The 24,241-nt window shown below is 37.1% G+C and overlaps 1 protein-coding gene across 1 annotated transcript; it reads left to right on the top strand.

The window, feature by feature from the left end:
- LOC111151783 (F-box protein 47) lies at window positions 1-21,932 on the top strand. The gene is made up of 10 exons (XM_022509981.1): window positions 1-184; window positions 601-771; window positions 3,750-3,826; window positions 6,036-6,113; window positions 9,109-9,217; window positions 14,343-14,519; window positions 15,850-15,996; window positions 16,663-16,805; window positions 20,794-20,953; window positions 21,820-21,932. The coding sequence occupies exons 1-10, from the start codon at window positions 1-3 to the stop codon at window positions 21,930-21,932; spliced, it is 1,359 nt and encodes a 452-aa protein (XP_022365689.1).
- The last annotated feature ends 2,309 nt before the right edge of the window (window positions 21,933-24,241 follow it).

The following is a 24,241-nucleotide window of genomic DNA, read 5'->3' as shown; positions in this document are numbered from 1 at the left end:
ATGGCATCTAGAATAAATACCAGTTTCACTTTGATTCCCAACCAGAAATATAGACGTAGTAATCGTCGATCCAGCAGCTATTTTTCCAACATCCTTGGCTCAGATTCTCAGCCCTTATCAACGCTTGGAAATTTTAAAGCCTTGCCATTGGAAATATTCCAAATAATCTTAAGATATTTATCAGGTGAGGTCTGGGAACTATGAGTAGGCTATATAGATGCTTGATTTTTTTTTTTTTCCCCCGCAAGAACTACTTTGTCATCTTGGGCCCTGCTAGAATGTTAATGGTATTTACATTATGTTTGTTTTCTGGTTTCATCATTATTAGGTAAGGGATATGATGAAGAAAGTGTGGCATTCAAACTCTTTAAAGTATGCCTCTAATTATAACTTAACTGTTACATCCCTAAGTATTTCCAACTTATTGAACAGGAGATTTAAAACAATTTAAAATTTTCCCCTTTTCCTCCACTTTTTTATATATTTTATTATTTAGTATATTGTTGATGAGCTAACTTATAAATTCATAGATTGTACTAATAATGATGTTCTTGTAATTAAGCTATTTATATATATATGTGTATGTATTTCTTTTGGTAGTGAAGGATATCAGCATGCTAAGCATGGTGTCCAAAACAGTCAGCCAGCACATTATTAATTATATTTCAACCTCGTCAGGAAGCAAAAGACTTTTACTACAGGATTTTCATAACCTTGAGCTGCCTAGCAAGAGACAAGACTCTGCCATACTGGAACATTACAGATCTCTAGGTAATTTATGTAATAAGAATTGTAACAAGTAAAGAACTACACTTAATTAAGGGGATTTTATTAAAGAATTCCGTAGGGCCTGTGGGAAATGGGGGATATTTCTTAAAATGTGCCTATTTCTATGATGCTTTTATTCTTCAGTGTGAAGACTTTTCCATAATAGTCCCTTATACTTATCTTTAAAGATGAGAGAATGCGCTTTAGTGTAAAGAATCAGTCCTTGTGGTTTCATGTGCATACAGTGTCACCTTTCCTTATTGTTTAAGTGACTTTCCAGTGAAATTGATGTACTTCCTATACTTCCTGGGGATCTAAAGATTTTTATTTCTAAACTTCTTTTCTCTTTCAACCATAATCTAGTCCTTAAAATAGAAAAGAAATGTAAACACATTATTGTGGAAGATCACTTATTCTCTTATCAGAAACAATTTTTTAAAAGTACTCCACACATTTATTAATAAATCATTACACTATAATAAATTAATCTTATCAAAGGAAATTCCATATAATCCATTCCCTTGATTTAAAATCATCTATGTCTTTTACCCCATTCATTGATGTACTCAAATAAAATTCTAATTTTGACTTGACTAGTGACACCAATTTAATTATGAAACTACCTTATAATTAACCAAAACATGGCAATAAAGCCTAAAATTAAGGTGATGTTTTCAATTTTTAAATAAAGTCATAATAGTTAAGTTAAATGATTATTACCTTTTAGTAGCGCAAGGAAGCCTAGCTTTAAGATAATAAAATAAGACTATATACATGTATGTAAATACATAAAAGTATATTTAATAAATTAATAAGATTACTATTAATTAGATTTAGTTTCATAAGAGTAAATGAAAGGTGTGTAATATGATTACAGTGTTATGTGTTTCAGTATTTGTAGCTGGACTTAGTAAAGCCTGTAACAGAATATAGCAATGACTTTTTGCTACTTGTCATTGTAAATATCTTTTTTCAAACATCCTTAGTTGTAGAATAAGTGGTACAGTAAAAGAGCTTATTTTATGGTTTTGATCTGAAAGAATTTTTTTTCTCCCTAACCAAGATTCAATCACTTAAAGAAGCAAAAAAACATTAAGATAATTATATGGATAATTCAGTGAAAAATACAAATATGTATTGATCTTAATAGCCAGCTTTTATTTATTTATTTATTTATTTATTTTTAAAGTCAGCATTCCAGCTCTGTTTCTTTCTTTCTTTTTTTTTTTTTAAGATTTATTTATTTATTTATTTGACAGAGATCACAAGTAGGCAGAGAGGCAGGCAGAGAGAGAGAGAGAGGAAGAAGCAGGCTCCCTGCTGAGCAGAGAGCCCCATGAGGGGCTCGATTCCAGGACCCTGGGATCATGACCTGAGCGGAAGGCAGAGGCTTTAACCCACTGAGCCACCCAGACACCCCAATAGCCAGCTTTTAAACACAGTTTTATTCACGTAATGATTTCAACCTTCCACTTAGTTTTGGTGCAGACACCTGGCTTATGACTGATTCTTTTTTTTTTTTTTTTATGACTGATTCTTTAGGTAAATGTTTGATGTACTTACTGTTTTCTCATGTTGCCTTTCTTATCTGATCTGTTCTTGTTTTCAGACATTAAAATAACATTTTCAGAATTCTGTGCTCTGAAGATTATAAATTTTAATTTGCTTCTTCATATAAGACAGAGCAGATGGCCAGTGTGAAAAGAACATTACATCTGACTCTATTTTAGTGGGAAGAAATTTTAAAAGTTAGTCTATAAAGAGTATAGCAGAGCACCTGTGTTAAAAAAATAAATAAGTCAGCCAGTATTGGTTTTTATGGTAAATTGCAATCCTCAAAAATAGGAGTTTTACATTAGAAAAAGCAACCAGCATACAATTATAGCTTACACTTCCCCAGCTATGATCTGCCATGGGACTGGATGCCAGAACATGAAAGGGAAAGAACTCAGCTTAAAAACCAAACATTGAAAATGTCTTTTTATGTACAAAAATACAGAGGGTTTATATTTCAGACTCAGTTCTGGTCATGTGTTGTCCAAACATAGCAACTTCTAAAAATAAATTGGATTCCCATAGATTCTATAGAATTATCTGAAGTAGCTATCATATACGTTAAAAAAAAAAAGTAAATGCAAGGAAGATAAAGATGGAGAAATTCATGATATTCAGGTATTTATTTTCCTACCATATATCTTATTTTTAGTAACATTGCCCTTATAGGAATGTTAACAATTTATTGCCATTTTAGGAAAACAGACACATAAAGTTAGAGGAAACAGATCATACACTTCTGTCACTGTAGTTCAAGTTACATGTCTCACTGGGAAATTGAAGGGTTTTTTTTTTTCTTTTTTAAAATATCTGAACACAAAATTCTATACATTCTTAACATGTAAGCCCCATAAAAGGATATCTTTGAAGGAAGAAATGGATATTTCATCCAAACTGAATACTTTCTGTGAGTGAAAATAACTTCTAACCTCTGAAATTTTAAGTACTTACGATTCAAAAATTTTTTATATGGAGAAGGGAATACAAAATCGCTTTTCTCATTCTTTCCATGTTTTACATTAACAACTCTTAAAGCATTTTCCTTTGTGAACATGTTAATTTCAAGAAATATTGGAATCTGTTTTCTGTAGAATAAAGATACAGTTCCACTAGTGCATCTTTGTGTCTGTTGTTATATCTTTTTTAATCTAAATATTTTCTATATCTATTTTATAATACCAATTTCATCATTTTTATAAGATTTTTATACCACTTAGTAGACATCACAGTTACTTGGTAAACACCATATATTGTAAGTATTTGGTACCCTTGCTTCCAAACTTCCTCTTCAGATGATCATATCAGCTCACAGTCCACTGTGATTTACTGTACTTGACTTTCAAGGAAATGTTATGCTGTGCTTTACAGGTACTTTTACATTAATTGTATCGTTGTCATTTTTTTCATGTGTCTCTTTATGTTTTCAGGTCTGCTGTTTAAAAGATGTACGTTGCTGCTACCCACAAGGGAAAGACTAAAGTATATTCACAAAACACTGGCAGAAGTAAGATCACACTTCTCAACTGGTTCATAATCTTGATTTCTAGTAAAGCTATTTGTTATAGCTTTTTAACAAGCTATGGATGGACCATTTTAGATCCATCTTCAATTAGTAGAATTTTGTGAATTAGTACTAATAACTGATTGATGATAATCTAATACTATATCAAGTATCCAGAGATTATAAAACACCAAAATGTAGTAGTCTTTTACTTATCATAAAATAATTTTTATGTATAACTAAGAATATCATTCAAGTTTATTAGAGTTATCAGAGTATAAAAGTATTTTTTAACCTACATGAGAATCCTGAGGCTGTTTTAAAGTGGTGATTTAGATTTTTATTAAAATGAAATAATTTCTGAATGTTTACTCTTACTGTTTATGAATGTATGAAAACAAGGAAAGTATTTTTTTAAGATTTTATTTATTTATTTGACAGATAGAGATCACAAGTAAGCAGAGAGGCAGGCAGAGAGAGAGAGAGAGGAGGAAGCAGGTTCCCAACTGAGCAGAGAGCCTGATGCGGGGCTCGATCCTAGGACCCTGGGATCATGACCTGAGCCAAAGGCAGAGGTTTTAACCCATTGAGCCACCCAGGTGCCCCAGGAAGTTTTTTTTAATATTAAAATAACAGAACTTCTGAGGGTGCCTGGGTGGCTTAGTTGGTTAAGCGTCCGACTCTTGGTTTCAGCTCAGGTCATAATCTCAGGGTTGTGGGATTGAGCCCCATATTAGGCTCAGGCCTCAATGGGGGATTTTCTTGAGGTTCTCTCTCCCTCTCCCTCTCCCTTTGCCCCTAGCACCCCCTCCCCATGCACACAAGCACACTCTCTCTAACTCTCTCTAAAATAAATAAATCTTTAAAACATTAAAAAAAATAAAACTTTTTATTTTTTTTATTTTTTTATAAACATATGATGTATTTTTATCCCCAGGGGTACAGGTCTGTGAATTGCCAGGTTTACACACTTCACAGCACTCACCATAGCACGTACCCTCCCCAATGTCCATAACCCCACCCCCCTCTTCCAACCCCCCTCCTCCCAGCAACCTAAAAATATAAAACTTTTATGGTAATTTATGACTTGAATGTGTATCCATGTGTTTAGGCATAATCTCTGTATAAGTGTTGATTTTCAATATACAAACTCAAACATACATCCAACACTGATGGTTCAGTTCTACACTCAATAGTATGCAGACTGGGGCGCCTGGGTGGCTCAGTGGGTTAAAGCCTCTGCCTTCGGCTCAGGTCATGATCCCAGGGTCATGGGATCGAGCCCCGCATCGGGCTGTCTGCTCAGCGGGGAACCTGCTTCCTCCTCTCTCTCTCTGCCCACCTCTCCACCTACTTGTGATCTCTCTCTCTGTCAAATGAATAAATAAAATCTTAAAAAAAAAAAAATAGTATGCAGACTGTTTCTGATGCATTTGCTTTTTTTCATGTCAGTATTTGCACTGAGTTCAGGTCTATATTATTAGAGCAGCTTCTCAGATAATCATTCTGCCATCTCTTTCTTTACTTTGCAAGACATTCTGTGTGCTGAATCAAGGTTATTCTTCCCAAAGCATCCCTTTCATTGAGTTAATTTTCTTACTTAAAAATCTTTCAGTGGCTACTTAATTTCGGCAAGATAAGGTCCAAAGTCTGTAGCTGCTATTTAGGGCTCTTCCTGACAGTGCAACCTTACTCCCTGCTACACTGAGCCCGGTTAAGTATGTCATATCTTTCTTCCCACATAAAGCTTTTCATTCCTACCACTGTAAAATGTTATCCTTATTTTTTCCCTCACCTATCTTTCTTATCTTTTTCATTCCTTATATTTGAATCCTACTTTAAGACAATGCTTTTTTCACATGCTTCAGAAGCTGTTTTGATCATTCCCAAATTTCTCTTTTTTGCTTTCACAGTGTCTAATAGAGTGTGTATTTAGTCATTTTCACATCTATGTATATTCTAACCTGAATTATCAAAATAATTTCACATGTGTCTATTTTATTCTTCTAAATAAATTATGAACTCCTTTAAGACACTCGGTTTTATACTTCTTTTGTGACCTTACTTATGTAACACAATGCTAGTTATTTAGCCTTTTCATTATTTTCAATTAATAGTGAAAAATATTCCTGCATATTTCCATTAAATTTGAATGTCCAATCATTGTACAGTTCCATTGTAAAAGAGGAATTAATAGTTGTTCTCTTTACAGGTTTCCTGTTTTAAATTCAATGGCTGTGCAACTCCTATCCAATGTTTAGGATTATCATGTTATGGCATATTTTTACAGGTACATTTTTTTTTAAATGAAAGAGGAAAAGGCATGTTTTTTGAAGTGTTAACAGGTAGAGCATGTAGTCTACATTTCCATAGGTTAATAAAAATAATAATAATCTAAAAAGAGAACAAAATAAAATTATTAAGATTTGGGGCGCCTGGGTGGCTCAGTGGGTTAAGCCGCTGCCTTCGGCTCAGGTCGTGATCTCGGGGTCCTGGGATCGAGTCCCACATCGGGCTCTCTGCTCGGCAGGAAGCCTGCTTCCCTCTCTCTCTCTCTGCCTGCCTCTCCGTCTACTTGTGATCTCTCTCTGTCAAATAAATTTAAAAAAAAATTATTAAGATTTGAGGAAGTGTTAATCTAACAGTGTATTTGCCACCTCAGATTTTTTTCTTGAATTTCTCGAAACATTTATTTGCTCAATACCAATATACTTGAAGTTTTCAGCCAGTTGTAAAGACTAGAAATCTTGTGGGGTGGTGTGCGCGGGTGCGCGCACATGTGTGTGTGTATGTAATGAATTTTTAGTTTTTTGCTAGTTATTTAAGATGTGATTTTTAGAAGTGAAAAAAAATTAAAGCTTTGGAAGATGGTAGATGTGTTAACTAACCTTACTGTGGTAATTATTTTGCAGTATGTATTAATTTTAAAATCACTGCATTATATACTTTAAGTTACACAATGTTATATGTCAATTAGATCTCAAGCTGATAAAAAAGAAATCAACTACCTGATTTTTTAAAAGTTTTTGACTAATCTTTTATTATAAACAAAGAAGATTAATACTATTATTTAGTGTTACTCAATATTAATGGTATATTATTAATCTATTATATTGTTTTAAGCAGTTTAAATGTTAAAGGTAGGGCGCCTGGGTGGCTCAGTGGGTTAAGCCACTGCCTTCGGCTCAGGTCATGATCTCAGGGTCCTGGGATCGAGTCCCGCATCGGGCTCTCTGCTCAGCAGGGAGCCTGCTTCCCTTCCTAGCTCTCTGCCTGCCTCTCTGCCTACTTGTGATCTCTGTCTGTCAAATAAATAAATAAAGTCTTTAAAAAAAAAATAAATGTTAAAGGTATAGTTTACCTTTGAAGAACATGGGTTTGAACTGTCCAGGTTCACTTATACACAGATTTTTTTCAATAAATACAGTACAGTGCTATAAGTGTATTACCTCTTCCTTATGATTTTCTTTTTTTATGATTTTCTTAATAACATTTTCTTTTCTCTCACTTTATTATAAGAATACAGTAGACAATACATATAACATACAAAATATATGTCAATTGACTATGTTATTGGGAAGGCTTGCAGTCAGCAGCAGGCTATTATTAATAGTTAAGTTTTGGGTAAGCCAAAATTGACTGGGGTGGTGTAAGTGCCCTAATCCCTGTCTTTTTCTTTTCTTTTTTTTAAGATTTTTATTAATTTGACAGAGAGAGATAGAGAGAGGGAACACAAGCAGGGGGTGGTGCGAGAGGGAGAAATAGGCTTCCCGCAGAGCAGGGAACCTGATGTGGGACTTGATCCCAGAACCCTGGGATCATGACCTGAGCCAAAGGCAGACGCTTAATGAATGAGCCACCCAGGCGCTCACCCCTGCCTTTCTCAAGGATCAACTGTAAGAACTTATTTAAAACTTAACCTTACAGGGGTGCCTGGGTGGCTCAGTGGGTTAAGCCTCTGCCTTTGGTTCAGGTCCTGATCTTGGGCTCCTGGGATTGAGCCCCACATCGGGCTCTCTGCTCCACGGTGAGCCTCTTCCCCTTCTCTCTCTGCCTGCCTCTCTGCCTACTTATGATCTCTCTCTCTATCAAATAAATAAATAAAATCTTAAAAAAAAAAAAACCTTGCAAAGTTTACAACAATTTTGCTCTATATGCCAGCCTGCCAGCCACCATCTGCATGCCCAGATTCCAGTAGCGTAGGCCCTCCTACCATCTCTCTTCTAAGATATGTTTTTGCTTTTGGGGGAAGAAGGATGGGTAATATAAACACATATATTTATATAAAATTCAAAAGGTGCAAACCTGTATAAAATGAAAAGGAAGTCTACCATCAGGGCCTGTAAGTGGTCCACCGAGTTGCCTTCAACAAAAGTAACTGTTGTTAGCAGTTTCTTCTATGTGCTTGCACAGGGAATGTGATTAATTCATAAACTATTAAAATCCAGTTCAACTTTTTTTTTTTTTAAATATTTTATTTATTTATTTGACAGACAGAGATCACAAGTAGGCAGAGAGGCAGGCAGAGAGAGAGGAGGAAGCAGGCTCCCTGCTGAGCAGAGAGCCTGATATGGGGCTCGATCCCAGGACCCTGGGACCATGACCTGAGCCGAAGGCAAGAGGCTTTAACCCACTGAGCCACCCAGGTGCCCCCAGTTCAACTATTTTAAGAAAAATTGATATGATTAATCAACCTTTTCAAAATCTAACTATAGATTAGCATGCCATTTGAATTTCCTTTTCATGTATGTTTAACTGTACATTCTGGTTGGGTCAAAGATAAGTATTAAACTTTGTCCTAACAAAAAATGTTCGCTCACTCGCATCAGTTATTAGTTATTATCAGTTATTACTAATGTTATTAGTAAGTGCTCATAATTGTCACATTAAGATGAGGTCATTCTCATTTGTAAGCAGTATCATAAATGATAACTAGAGGAAGTCAAAGGGATTCTGTTGAAAACTAAGACACGGTATGGCTGTGCCACGTATCTAATGTTGTGCTCTAGGATTTTGGTCTTTGTTACTTTGCCCATACTGTCAGGGTTCAGGATTCAGCACCATTTGAAAGTGTTCTGAAAGGATACTCCCTTGACAACCAAAAAGAAACTGGGTTTGGGGGCATTTCTAGGATTTGTTTATGTATATTTTCTTATTAATTTGAATCTTCCATTGTGGATAAAAATTGCACATCACTGTGATCATGCTCATAAGCTAGCAGTGACTTATATTTTGATTTGATGGTCAGGACATCTGTAATATTTCCTTCATTTTATTATTCTCAGACCTTAACGGCAGGTTGGGATGGACTCGAGTGCCATCGCGTGTATAACTTCTTATGTGAGCTGACTAATCTCTCCCGCAAGATGCAGGCCGTTGTCTGCAGCAAACCAGGTAAAAAAAACTACAATGCACAGCTAATGTTATACAGATACTAAAATAGAAAAAAAAAAAAATAGCAGAGTTCGAAAGTATGTTTAAAAGAAAATCATGACATCCATATGTAGTAAAAGGACAAAGGAATGTAAGGAGAAGATAAACACTGAATTAGATTGTGAGGCACATGATTACAGAAAGAAGTATTCAGAGGGCTCAACTGTATGAATAATATTTTATTAATTAAGACTGGATGGAGGATACAAAGGTGTTCATTATAGTATTCTTTAAACCTTTATGTATATGAGATATTTCATAGTTTTAAAATTAAGGAATCCTACAGTCTAGCAGTTTCACTCTGAGATACTCCTACAGTGTGCATAAGGAGACCCGTGTAAGAATGAGCATTACAGCACGTAAGCATGAAAAACTGCAAACAATCCAAATGCCCCTCATCAGGAGAATGGAAAAATGAATTACGTATCCATACAGTTGGGGCGCCTGGGTGGCTCAGTGGGTTAAAGCCTCTGCCTTTGGCTCGGGTCATGATCCCAGGGTCCTGGGATCAAGCTCTGCATCGGGCCCTCTGCTCAGCGGGGAGCCTGCTTCCTCCTCTCTCTCTCTCTCTCTCTTTGCCTGCCTCTCTGCTTCCTTGTGATCTCTCTCTCTGCCAAATAAAAAATAAAATCTTAAAAAAAAAAAGTATCCAGGGACGCCTGGGTGGCTCAGTTGGTTAAGCAGCTGCCTTCGGCTCAGGTCATGATCCCAGCGTCCTGGGATCGAGTCCCACATCGGGCTCCTTGCTCGGCAGGGAGCCTGCTTCTCCCTCTGCCTCTGCCTGCCATTCTGTCTGCCTGTGCTCGCTCGCTCTCCCTCTCTCTCTCTGACAAATAAATAAATAAAATCTTAAAAAAAAAAAAAGTATCCATACAGTTAAAACCATTGTAGTTAATATGTATGAACTAAAGCCACATGTATTAATATGGATAAATCTCAAAATGTAAGTTGAGAGAAAGATAACCAAAGGATATTTTGAACATGTTACTATTTATATACAAATTAAAAACATGTAAAATAATTCTATATATTCTTTATGGTAATATACCTGTATTAAATATAAGACCATAGTTAGGAGATGTGATGTTCAGTTTGTATGTCAGCTTGGCTGGGTCAATACCCAGCACTCAGATATTTGGTCAAACATTATTCTAGATGTTTCTCTGAAGTTATTTCTTAGATGAGATTAACATTTAAATCAGTAGACTTTAAGTAAAGCAGATTACCCTCCATAATAAGGGTAGGTCTCATCAATCACTTGAAGGACTTAGTAGAAAAAGACTGACCTCCCAAGCAAGAAAAAATTCTACCAAGCAGACTGCCTTTGGATTTGAACTGAAACTCTTCTCTGGTCTCTAGTCTGCCAGCATACCCTGCAGATTTTGGATTGCCAAACCTCCATAATCTCGTGAGCTAATTCCTCAAAATAAATTATTCTCCATATATATATAAGGAGAAGAATTTATACACACACATCCTGTTTATTCTATTTTTTCTGGAGAACCCTGACTAGTACAAGAGGGTCAATATCCAAATTCAAGGTGGTGATTACCTCTAAGGATGAAGGGGAAGAGGATCGGGAGTGATATACAAGAAGCTGTAACCACACCTATGTTTTATTTATTTTTTAAAAATCTGAAGCAAAATAGGAAAAAGTTAAGCCTTGACAAAGCTAAGTGACCGGTATCCAATATTTGTTATGGTATCTCTGCTTTTCTGATGGCTTGAGATATTTCCTTTTTTTTTTTTTTTTTAAAGATTTTATTTATTTATTTGACAGAGCGATCACAAGTAGGCAGGGAGGCAGACAGAGAGAGGGGAAGCAGGCTCCCTGCTGAGCAGAGAGCCTGATGCGGGGCTTGATTCCAGGACCCTGGGATCATGACCCGAGCTGAAGGCAGAGGCTTTAACCCACTGAGCCACCCAGGCGCCCCGGCTTGAGATATTTCATTATGAAACAAATTATGGATCAAAAAGGCGGATTCGAAGTCTAATGAAACAATAACAAAATTACTTTATCATATTCTCCCTGGACGAAAAACTTTTATTGGCTCCCCAGTGTCATCAAAATAAAGTCCAAACTGTTTATACTGGCTTTCTCATTCTGATCCCAGTCTACTTTTTCAAATTTATTCCCCACTATTCTCTGTATCTGCTTGACATAGAATAGTCTTTACCTCTTCCCTCACTGTCTCGCATATCTCTTACACATTTCTACCTCATATCTTTTATTCATTCTCTCTCTCTCTCTTTTTTTTTCCCTAAAATACCATCTCTCCTCATCTTTTAAGATCCAGTTTGCCAGACTTCCTCTGTAAAGCCTTTCCTGATGCTGTGTTACCTGGCTTAATACATCAAGGGGTACTTATTTCATATGGCCTTAGATCAATAGACTTTTCATTTACTCTTGTCTTATCAACAAGTGAGTAGAACATAAATGGTATAAAAGTGTAAAATGGTGCCACAACTATGGAAAAAACTTAACCATTTCTCAAAAACCTAAACACAGAATTATCATATGGCCAAGCAATTCCACTCCTAGGTATTCCTAAGGGAATTGAGAGCTGGGACTTGGGAGGATACTCATATGCCAGTGTTCACCACAGCGTTATTCACAATAGCCAAAAAGTGGGAACAACCCAGGTGTTCATAAACAGAGGAAGGGATCAACAAACGTTGGCTCTTCATACAATGGAATATTTTTCTGCCATAAAACTAATGAAGTTTTAATGCATGCTAAAATGGATGAACTTGGAAAACGTGCTAAGTGAAATAAGTCAGACACAAAAGGACAAATATTGTGTTTCCACTTAACTGAGGTACCTCAAACAGGCAAATTCATAAAAACAGCAGATTTGCGGTTATCGGGAACTGGGGGCAGAGGGAAATGGAGAGTTATTGCTTAATAACTTAATAACCTCTATTTGAGGTAATAAAGAGTTTTGGAAATAAATAGTTGTGATGGTTGAACCACAAATTGAATGTAAGTGATGCTACTGTATTGTGCATTTTAAAAATGGTTAGGATGGCAAACTTTGTGTTTTATATATTTATATACGTATAAATAAATTTATATTTTTACCACATTTTAAAAAATTAATAATATAATAGGTTTTTTAAAAAGATTTTGTTTGTTTGACAGACAGAGATCACAAGTAGCAGAGAGCAGGCAGAGAGAGATAGGGAAGCAGGCTCCCTTCTGAGCAGAGAGCCCAATGCGGGGCTCAATCTCAGGACCCTAGAATCGTGACCTGATCCAAAGGCAGAAGCTTTAACCCACTGAGCCACCCAGGCACCCCAATATAATAGATTTTTTTAAGTTTAGTTATTTAAGTAATCTCTACATCTAACATGGGGCATGAACCCACAACTTCAACTTCAAGAGTCTCATGCTCTTCCGACTGAGTCAGCCAGGCACCCCAATATTATTATAGATTGTAAACTATTGAATTATACACTTTATTTTTTTAAAGATTTTATTTATTTATTTAATTGACAGAGAGAGAGACAGGGAGAGAGGGAACAGAATTAGGGGAAATGGGAGAGGGAGAAGCAGGCTTCCTGTGGAGCAGGGAGCCCGACGCAGGGCTCAATCCCAGGACCCTGGGATCATGACCTGAGCAGAAGGCAGACGCTTAATGACTGAGCCACCCAGGTGCCCCCGAATTATACACTTTAAATGAGTGAATTTCTTGACATGTAAATCACATATATTTTGATAAGTCTTTTTAAAAAGACAAACCCAAGATACTACTTCATACCCACTAGAACAGCTAGAATCAAAAAGTCATATAACTGGGACGCCTGGGTGGCTCAGTTGGTTGGGCGGCTGCCTTCGGCTCAGGTCATGATCCCAGCGTCCTGGGATCAAGTCCCGCATCGGGCTCCTTGCTCAGCGGGGAGCCTGCTTCTCCCTCTGCCTCTGCCTGCCATTCTCTCTGCCTGCACTCGCTCTCTCTCCCTCTCTCTCTCTCTGACAAATAAATAAAATCTTTAAAAAAAAAAAAGTCATATAACAACAAGTGTTGGTAAGAATATGGAGAGATTGGAACCTTCATACATTGCTTGTCCAGATATAAGATAGTGCAGCCATTTTGGAAAGCAGTCTGGCAATTCCTCAAATGACTAAACTTAGAGTTACTATATGACCCAGAAATTCCACTCCTAGGTATATCCACAAGAGAAATGAAAAACATACGTCCACACAGAAACTGGTACACCAGTGTTAATAGCAGCATTGTTTGTAATAGCCATTTTTTGTAATAGACCTTTGGATACAACCCCAAATGTCCATCAGCAGGTGAATGGATAAACAAAATGAGATATATCTATGCAATGAAATATTATTTGGCCATAAAAATGAAGGAAGTACTGATAGATTCCATAACATGGATGCTTGAAAACATGCTAAAGGAAAGAAGCCAGTCACAAAAGACCACATACTACGTGATTTCACTCCTATGAAGTCCAGAAAAAGCAAATCTTTAGAGACAGAGGATAGATTAAGCGACCAATGTTACTTAAGTCTAGGGGGAGTAAAGAAAGGAGGGATGGGGGTAAGAGCTACAAAAACGGGATTTCTAGGGCGCCTGGGTGGCTCAGTCGTTAAGTGTCTGCCTTCGGCTCAGGTTCTGATCCCAGGGTCCTGGGAATGAGTCCCGTTTTGGTCTCCTAGCTCAGCAGGGAGCCTCCTTATCCCTCTCCCATTCCCCCCACTTGGCTGTCTCTCTCTCTGTCAAATAAATAAAACCTTAAAAAAAAAAAATAAAATCTTTAAAAAAAAAAAAAAAAGAATGGGATTTCTTTTTGACGTGATAAAAATGTTCTAAAATTGACTTGGTGCTGGCTGTATATATCTGTGAATACACTAAAACCACTGAATTTATGATATATAAAGTTTATCTCAATAGAATTGTTTAAAAAATAGTCCCTTGATAACCTAAAATTTTATAAAGGAAAATGAAGTAACACTTCAGTACAAAGTATATTACGGATGTCTATCACTGACCATATCCACTGTGTGCATATCCAATATGCACATCAGCCTTTCTAGGAAGAATGGTTTACAATTTTTTTGTTTTCATAGGAAGTGCCCGAAAACTGGAGTTAAGGATAAGACTGTTCTGTAGGAACGTCCTGCTTGATCATTGGATACATCGGAGTGATTCTGCTTTTTGGTTGACACGTATATTAAAACCATGGCCAATGGTAAATCAGGCAAGATTATTATATATCATCTTCGGACCAGTATCTCCTCAAGATGGTGAGCATCCATTTTTTTAGGGATGTATGTTTCAAAAATGTTAATTACTTCTACTTTAGGAAGCATATCTTTTTATACCTCCTTAGTTTCCTTATTCCTAATGATTAAACTGTGTTTCATGATTTCACAGATATATACTACATTAGCTTATGCATAGCTTAAGCTTCAAGATTACAGGCCATTACCAAATATATTCCTGTCATCTCTGGTGTACCTAAAAATCACTACTTTTCATTTCTAAACATTACCTTACCTCAAGATTATGTTTCTGCTGGAAGGGAATAATACTATCTGTAAAACACAGTAGAAGTTAAATTGATGTTCTATCTAATTTGGGGTGCATAATATGATTATGCACATTTTTTTGCCTTTTTAATTAAGTTTGGCTTAGATTAATGTTAAAATTAGCGTGCAGTTCTTTGGTTCACATTACCTATATCAGGAGGTAACCAGTTTAAAGTAGCAGCAGGAAGCCAATCTGGGATTAAATTTTATGTGTAATTCACAAGGAGAATTGCTCATAGGTAAAGATTCAAAAATTGACTGGATTACTATGTTTTGATATATTTAATGTTTGGAAGACACTCAAGTACAGCATGCTCTCTTTTTGAAGGATATCAGATTTCATTTGATTTTAGTAAGATTACATTAATTGTTTATTATAACTTTTTTGAAGATTTTATTTATTTATTTGACAGAGAGAGAGAAGGCACAAGCAGGGGAAATGGGAGAGGGAGAAGCAGACTCCCCGCTGAGCAAAGAGCCTGATCATGACCTGAGCCGAAGGCAGACACACTTAACCTACTGAGCCACCCAGGCGTCCCATTATAATTTTTGTTATAGGAGTAGCATTATCTTTGAACTAGAAGCACTATTTTCTTGGTGAAACTACCTTTTCTTTACTTCATGTAGCAATTGTTGCTAAACTTCGTCACATCAGTCAGAGACGTTCACACTTATACTGTTGTCAGAATTGACTTTTCATTATGAAAGTAGCATATATAAGCAATGGGATTCTGTAATGCCATCCGATTTCCTTTTTTTTTTTTTTAAAGATTTATTTATTTATTTATTTGACAGACAGAGATCACAAGTAGGCAGAGAGGCAGGCAGAGAGAGAGAGAGAAGATGAAGCAGGTTCCCTGCAGAGCAGACAGCCCGATGCGGGGCTCGATCCCAGAACCCCGGGATCATGACCTGGGCCGAAGGCAGAGGCTTTAACCCACCGAGCCACCGAGGCGCCCCCCAATTTCCTTTTTAAACAATCCATGAATCTTTATCACAAAGCCAACTATTCTGTCATAGCCTAGTTTTTGTTTCAATTATCCAGGACAGGTGGTTTGGCAGAAAATGATAGAAGGACCTACAGATGAATCCAGTCTGAAAGGTTTGGCTGATGCTATTAAATTACTGTATGACACAGGCACCAAAGAGTGGACAGCAGATGATGTTATCAGTCTTGTAGATGAACTATCAGGTAAACGTACATATTTGCCACACAGAGTAGTAGAAATGTATTCTTAGAATACAGTTATAAAATTGTAAGGATAATCCTACAGGTAACAAATGAATTGCCTATTCAAAATCAATAAATGTTCTAAAATATTTGAAGAATTTGGTATATGTTTGAAGAGAATGCATATAATCAATTTCCTTTTCTCCAATTGCCAATAAATATATATTTATTATTATTTGAAAGTTTCATAATTTAATCAGCTCAGTTATTCCCATTTTGCAAATTCCAAATTCTCACAATCTCCTAGGTTGTGTAAGAAGAGAGCCCTCTCCTATTGGCTCAAAAGGAAAACAGTTTTTTCTATTCCTGCAGAATCCTTTAGATTCTAAAGGCTATAAGTTTTCTTTGCTTACACAGAATTAGATCACCTTGCCTTTTGATCTGCGTGTGGGGGAAATGCTTTGACTACATTGCTAGGACATTTGTAAAAGCCACTATAACTTGGCAATAATCTCTGTTTCTGGTTGAATGCAGTAATTGCAAAACTACAGCATTTTTTTTCTATGCTTTTCCCTTGGCTCTAGTTGTATTTCCAAAAAGGTAATATAATATTGCATGTATTTAATGATGTTTACTAGAGCTATTATGTAATTTCTCACTAAATAACTGTTCTTCCTCTAATAAAAGTGGTTCCCCGTGAGTGGCTCCTAGAGAATAATGCACGTCTCCTAATCCTAAGTGGAAACAACATCTGTTTCACTTTCATGGCGAGTAAAGCTGTGAATGGACGGGCCATTGAACTGGCAAAGCTGATAGTCTTTTTGGCTTTGGTAAGTAAAAAACAAGCTTTTCTCTAGCAAGTCATTTAACATTATAGTTGACTTACCAGGGAGCTGCTTGAAGGAACTGAAATATGTTCAGAACATTTTGAATGAATAAGTACTTAAGCATCTTTTTTTTTTTTAAGATTTTATTTATTTATGTGAGAGAGAGAATGAGAGAGAAAGCATGAGAAGGGAGAAGGTCAGAGGGAGAAGCGGACTCCCCATAGAGCTGGGAGCCCTATGGGGGCTCGGGACTCGATCCCGGGACTCCGAGATCATGACTTGAGCTGAAGGCAGCCGCTCAACCAACTGAGCCACCCAGCCGCCCTTAAACATCTATTTTATGTATATTGAAATTTTAAAAAATATATATAATATAATATATTTGGAATCATTCCTTATATTAATCTCACCCCACTTAATGTCCATATTTTCATTATACAGCTCTGCCTGAGTTATATTCTTTTTTAAAGATTCCACTTAAAAACAGCTTTTAGGGGCACCTGGGTGGCTCAGTGGGTTAAACCTCTGCCTTCGGCTCAGGTCATGATCTCACAGTCATGGGATCGAGCCCCACATCGGGCTCTTTGCTCGGCAGGGAGCCTGCTTCCTCTCTCTCTCTCTGCCTGTCTCTCTGCCTACTTGTGATTTCTGTCTGTCAGATAAATAAATAAAATAAAAAAAAAAGCTATAAAAAAATAAAATAAAAACAGCTTTTATGATTTGCTTCAAAATAATCATTGGGGAGCAGGAGAGGATGTGAAAGTAAATGGTAGTAGAGAGGAGACAAGATTGGTAATTGCTGAAGCTAAGGAATGGATATTGGGGGTTCACTATGCTACTATCTCCACTTTTGTATAATTAAAATGTTTTTCAAAATAAAACATTAGGGGTGCTTGAGTGGCTCAGTTGGTTAAGCAGCTGCCTTCAGCTCGGGTCATGATCCTGCGGTCCTGGGATCAAGCCCTGCACTGGGCTCCCTGCTCATCAGGGATTCTGCTTCTCTCTCTCCCTCTGTCTCCCGGCTTGTGCTCTCACTCTCTCTGTGTCAAATAAATAAATAAAATCTTTTTAAAAAGAAAAAAAAACACATTAAAGGGGGCCTCCTGGGTGGCTCAGCCGGTTGAGTATCCAACACTTGATTTTGGCTCATGTCAGGATCTCAGGGTCATGAGATCGAGCCCAGCATCAGGAGTCACACTGGATGTGGAGCCTGTTTAAGATTTTCTCTTTCCTTCTCCCTCTGCCTTGCCCTCCACGCCGCTCTCTCTCTCTCTCAAAAACAAACAAACAAACATTAGATATATTTAATATTCATTCATTTAAACACATTGAATGTTTTACTGTGGGCCTAACACTGTGTGAGATTCTAAGAGTATGGAAATTAATGGAACAAATCTCCGACCAAAAGCTGCTTAAGGTCTTTTTTTTTTTTTAAAGATTTTATTTATTTATTTGACAGACAGAGATCACAAGTAGGCAGAGAGGCAGGCAGAGAGAGAGAGGGGAGGAAGCAGGCTCCCTGCTGAGCAGAGAGCCCGACCTGGGATCATGACCTGAACCGAAGGCAGAGGCTTTAACCCCCTGAGCCACCCAGGTGCCCTCCTTAAGATCTCTTTTGAGATCTATCAAGGTATATATAAATAAATTCAGTGTGATAAGTACAAATATATGTGTGTTAAAAAGATACAAACAGATGTAGCAGAGGGGAGCCAATACTGGGTGAATATAGCACAGACAAGGCTTCCCCAGCCCCAGCAGAAATAGGTTTTTAAAAATGAATGGGAGGAGTTTAGTTTGCAGGGAGATGAGGGGTGGGTGTGTGTGTGCAAATTATTCTAATGTGTACCTGCATACGTTACATAGAAATCTCACTGATTTGCCTACTGTCACAGATGCCACCCCAGCCAGGGCTTCAGAAGCACTAGAATAGTCTTCCAGGTGACTGTTGTGAGGAATGAGTGATGTAATGCATTTCCTATGGAATAGATACAAGAATCTTTACCAAAGCAACAGCTTAAAACATGAATAAAACCTCTGTGGCTTTTCTTAAAATGCGAAACTGAAGAAAGCTATCAAATTAACTACATTCACAGCGTAAATATTTATTTTAGTAATTAAGCAGATTGCCTCTGAGAGAGAGAGAGAGAGAGAGATGGAACTGCATGTGTTTGCAGGACTGTAAGCCGCTCAGTATTATTTCAGGAGTAGAATCTGCAGAGGAGGAGGAGGTGAGGAAGGGTGGTAAGAAGGGAGAGGCTAGGTAAGGAAGGCTTTGCCAGCCATTCTGCGGGTCTTGAACACATCCTCTAATAGGGAGCTGCTGAAACGTTTTAGGAAGATGAGAGCCATGGTAAGTTTTAAGCGTTTGGAAGCTTACTTTGGCGGCACCGTAGCAAGTCACCTTTATTGACTCCCTAGAAAACCTCTGATAAACACCTCAGCGCTGATATTCATTTTCTCTAAGTGGCCTCAGTTTTGTCTTCTCTTCATCTTCAACTACTACTAGTGTTCTTTTTTTTTTTTTTAAGATTTTATTTATTTATTTGACAGATCACAAGCAGGCAGAGAGGCAGGCAGAGAGAGAGGAGGAAGCAGGCTCTCTGCTGAGCAGAGAGCAGGATGCAGGACTCGATCCCAGGACCCTGGGATCATGACCTGAGCTGAAGGCAGAGGCTTTAACCCACTGAGCCCCCCAGGCGCCCCGACTACTAGTGTTCTTAAACCATTTTATGTGTGGGGTAAATCGTCTCCCAGAAGAGACTGAGAGCTCTTTGACATTCAGGACTAGGTGACTTATTTGTTTCATAGTGCCTGGAACAGTGCCTTACACATAATACATAGTCAACAAATCTTTCCTGTTAAGTTTACATTATAACTAAATGTTGCACTACTATATATGGTTTATTTATTTATATATATGGTTTGTTTTCATACTGGATATTATTTGGCTATGTGAATTAAATTGGCCATTTAGAATGTTAGTAAATAAACCTTTTTCCTTTTGGCCAGCTTTAACTATTAACATGTATTCTTTAAATATTTTTATCCTTGGGGTGCCTGGGTGGCTCAGTGGGTTAAAGCCTCTGCCTTCAGCTCAGGTCATGATCTCGGGGTCCTGGGATCGAGCCCCACATCAGGCTCCCTGCTCAGCGGGGAGCCTGCTTCCTCCTCTCTCTCTCTCTGCCTGCCTTTCTGCCTGCTTGTGATTTCTGTCAAATAAATAAATAAAATATTAATAAATAAATAAATATTTCTATCTTTTATTTTTAAAAGATCTTATTTATTTATTTGTGAGAGAGAGTGAGCAAGAGAGAGGAGAGAGAGAGCATGAGCAGTGGGAGAGGCAGAGGGAGAGGGAGAAGCAGATTCCCTGCTGAGCAGAGAGCCCAGACAGAGGGCTCCAACCAAGGATCCTGGGATCGTGACCCAAGCCAAAGGCAGATGCCCAACCGACTGAGCCAACTAGGTGTCCCTTAAATATTTTATCTTTTAAGTAATGGATAAATATTCTGTACAACTCTCAAGGTGGAGAATTGATAAGATCATAGTTCTCTTGCCTATTAAAATTGCCTGTTTGTCATCCTTACTAGATTCCTGGAAAATAGAGGCCCTGTCTTTATGGCTTAACCATTGTATCTCCAGCTCTTAGCATCTGCTCAATAAATAATAACTGCATGAATGAATGAGCAGAAGTCTTATTTTTGGTATGTTTAACAATTATTTGTAATATTAGTTCTCACCTTAATGAATAATATGCTGTGATAATCTTGGACAAAGCTTTTATTTACATCACACTTTTTTCCACTAAAATTGTACCATTTGAAAGGAAAGGAAAATCAAATGTAGGAGCATTTCCCACTTACAAACTCAATATGATGTCATGTGTAATAAATTATATAAAGTCATAAACCATCATTGTCAATACCATTTTCAAATTCCAGTGTTTTCTTCACATGAAGCTTTACCATTACTCTTTTTATATCAAAATCAGGTTTGTGAGAAAGAACTATACTGCATGGATTGGGCAGTTAAAATGATGCAAAAAGTCTGTAAAGTCTTTAGCACTCCCATGGAAAGAAATAACTTCCTGCAGAGTGTGGCGAATGCATTCGCGTGTGTTATAATGGAAATGCTTCAGTCGATTATGTCCGGTGAGTGAGTGTGCTTGTAGACAGTGCACAGGTGTGACTACAATGCATTCTAGTCTCCACTTGAAACAGCGAATTCCATGTAGACTTTCATTTGTAAACCAAGAATAGAATAAGCATTTTTTGTTTATTTTTCCACAAGATATATTTAGCTCTTGGTTTTGCTACTTTTTAAATCTTGCATGGATTTTAATAGAAAACCTAAAGTTGAGGAGTCTGTTCTGAAAGGAGCTAGTTCCAGTTTTGCACAGCAAAACATTCACTTGCTCACTTCCCAACCATCCTAATCATCATAATAATGCCCTATATTGTTTAGTTTCAACACATATGATTATATAGTTCTATTAAGTAGCTAACATGATAATCACCCCTATTTTACAGATGAGAAACTAAGGCTTAGAGAAATTACTTGACTTGCCCAAGGTCATAGAGTTAGAGGCAGTAAAGCATGGAGCAGCATCCTTTTCTTCTGACTCCTTATTCAGTGCTCTTTTTTTTTTTTTTTAAAGATTTTATTTATTTATTTGACAGAGAGAGATCACAAGTAGACGGAGAGGCAGGCAGAGAGAGAGAGAGAGAGAGAGGGAAGCAGGCACCCTGCTGAGCAGAGAGCCCGATGCGGGACTCTATCCCAGGGCCCTGAGATCATGACCTGAGCCGAAGGCAGCGGCTTAATCCACTGAGCCACCCAGGTGCCCCCTTATTCAGTGCTCTTATACAGTTCCCTGACTTAGTAAAGATCACTGACTAGTCCTCTGTTACCTATTATTAGGGAAAATTGGAACATCTTATTCCAAATAAATCATTTATTTAAAAATTTAACTGTCATTTTCTTTTCCCTACTATCCATTCCTGTGTGTGGCATACAGGAGACCGTGACGAAGATGACAGAAGCTTTCTGAATTTGTTCCATCTTGTGCATGCTCAGGCAAACTTCCATAAGGAGGTCTTGTATTTGACCATGAATACTCTTTCTACCTAAATACTCAGGAAGTCTTGCATTTCGAGAATACCTCGCCGAAGAAACAATCAGAAGAGTGCTACTTTTCCACACTCAAAGAATAACATCCATGGGACTTTTTATGGCCTAAGTAACCTAAAAACTTAAGAAAAAAAATTTAGAAGCAACTGCTTGTACCATTATTAGTATAAAAATTACAGGCAAACCCAAGAGTGTATTGAGATTTCTCCAGAAAACAAGCTGTGCCTTTCCAGATTTTGGTAAACATAACCCCCAACTAGATAGAGCATTAGTGCCCAATTGGGGGCCAACCTGTATGTATTGGATGTTGGAAGCAAGGGAAAATTCTATTTTGTAAGTAGAGGTGACTCAAATTCATTAAGTGGCTTCTATATGTTCACTTTGCTTAGGTCGTGTAGACATAACCTAGTATGCTTTATAAAGAACTGTAATATGATGCTTTGGAATGTGCAGATAGAAATCACATTTTTTACCACCTTATGGCATAGAACATATTTCGTTGATGTTTTACATGAACTAACAGATCAAAAACTAAAGGAAGTGTGTGTATATATATATTCATACGTATATACATATGTCTGTATATTTCTATACATACAAACACACACACACACACACACACACACACACATTTCCTTCTTTAAGACAAAAGTCTATAAATAGAGGAAAGTATATGTTGTCTTAATACAATTAAGTCATCTTTTATTCCTTCCTGGAGATTAGAGTAAAATGTTGCAAATAAGGGAGAATATAAAATGAAAGAAAGTACCCATTCTGCTGCCAGAATAATCTTCACAAATAATTTGCACTTCTTCCTAAAGCTTTCCTCTCTCTCTTCAAGAGTGGGGTTTGAGGGAACCTGGAAGCAGTGTGCATGGGGAGGGCAGCCCTGAGAGAGAGGGGTTTCACTCCAGTAAATGCATTCCAAAGATGCTCCAGGACTATTTCAGTCTGACTAGCATTTACCCACCACTTTTACTATTAAAATAGAAACGAACACTGTCTCATGGGGTTGAAATCATGCTGGGGCCCTCGTGGATCTCCCATTTTCTTCTCCTTGGGTTTGACCATTTTATTTCTGCTGAAGATATACTCATTCCTACTGGACTTCTTAGAGGATGGCTTTCTTTTTCTAAGCCTTTGACTTAACTCACCTCTGCAGCTGAGGAAGGAAAGGAACACTAGAAAATACGGAAATTACCCATAGAAGTGGGGTGTAAATTGTGTAATTTGTGGAAAATTCTCAAGTGTTTGGCAAGAGTTTAATAAGATAGAGGAAGAGTGAAAATTTGGGGAAAAATATAAATTGTGATAAAAGATTTTACTATATTTCAGTAACAAAGGTACTTACCTTCATTTTTGAAATATTGGAAGTTAACTACCTTTCTGTGATGAATCGTCCAACTATAATTTCATCAATGGCAGAAATTTTTTTCTCCAGGGTTTAGTATTTGCATATTCATGCAGAAACAAAGTTCGTGCTTTTCTCCTGGTTTCATTTTCTTCCTCTCATTTTAAGAATTCACCCACAACTAAATTATAAGGATTAAAAATTGGCAAAGACCAGAATACAAAATAATACCTTGATTTTTAGCATTTTCTTCCCCCCCTCACTCTTTTTCCTGTACATGCTCTGGAAAGCCTAATCCATATATTTATCAAAACACTGGTGATTCCAAATCGACAGTATACCCATTAGATTATTTGGGGCAGGGAAAGAAGAGTAGAGGAAAAAGTAAAAATTTTAATATATACTGAATATTTTTAGTATTTTACTCAATAGATATTTTCATTCTCTTAGAGAAAGAAATTTGGCTTTGTGAAGTTTCCTTGAATTATCCAAGTCCCCACAGTGGTTTTCGAAAGAAGCATGGTTTAACTTTACATGTTTTGGACCCAGGTTTTAAATCTCCTGTACACTTGAACTGACGTGACTACTACTATAAAATTTTTTTACACGTATTATTATATTATCCTGGATAAATGTGAGATTATTATGTCACCCTCCTCCAAAATTTGGAATATAAAAAAATCGAATTCATCTTTGGGTGCAGTAGATAAATGATATTGTCTCACTACCAATAAAAAGTAAACTGACTTCATTCAGTTATCAATAGATAAAAACACTGAAACCAAACTTGCAATTTCCTCAATTTAGCAGCCTGGTTTTTTTGTTTTGTTTTTGTTTTTGTTTTCCAAGCGGAGTCAGGAATAAAGTGTGATATCAAATGTTTAATTGGGAGGTTGATTTGCAAAAGTGCATGTTGTTGTCACTGGTGTCAATGTTTAATTGACAGAATAGACACTTA

This window comes from Enhydra lutris, unplaced genomic scaffold, assembly GCF_002288905.1.
Source record: "Enhydra lutris kenyoni isolate GAN:26980312 unplaced genomic scaffold, ASM228890v2 scaffoldscaffold26, whole genome shotgun sequence".
Taxonomy (NCBI): domain Eukaryota; kingdom Metazoa; phylum Chordata; class Mammalia; order Carnivora; family Mustelidae; genus Enhydra; species Enhydra lutris.
The sequence above is the reverse complement of the archived record's forward strand: the minus strand, read 5'-3'. Positions and strand labels throughout refer to the sequence as shown.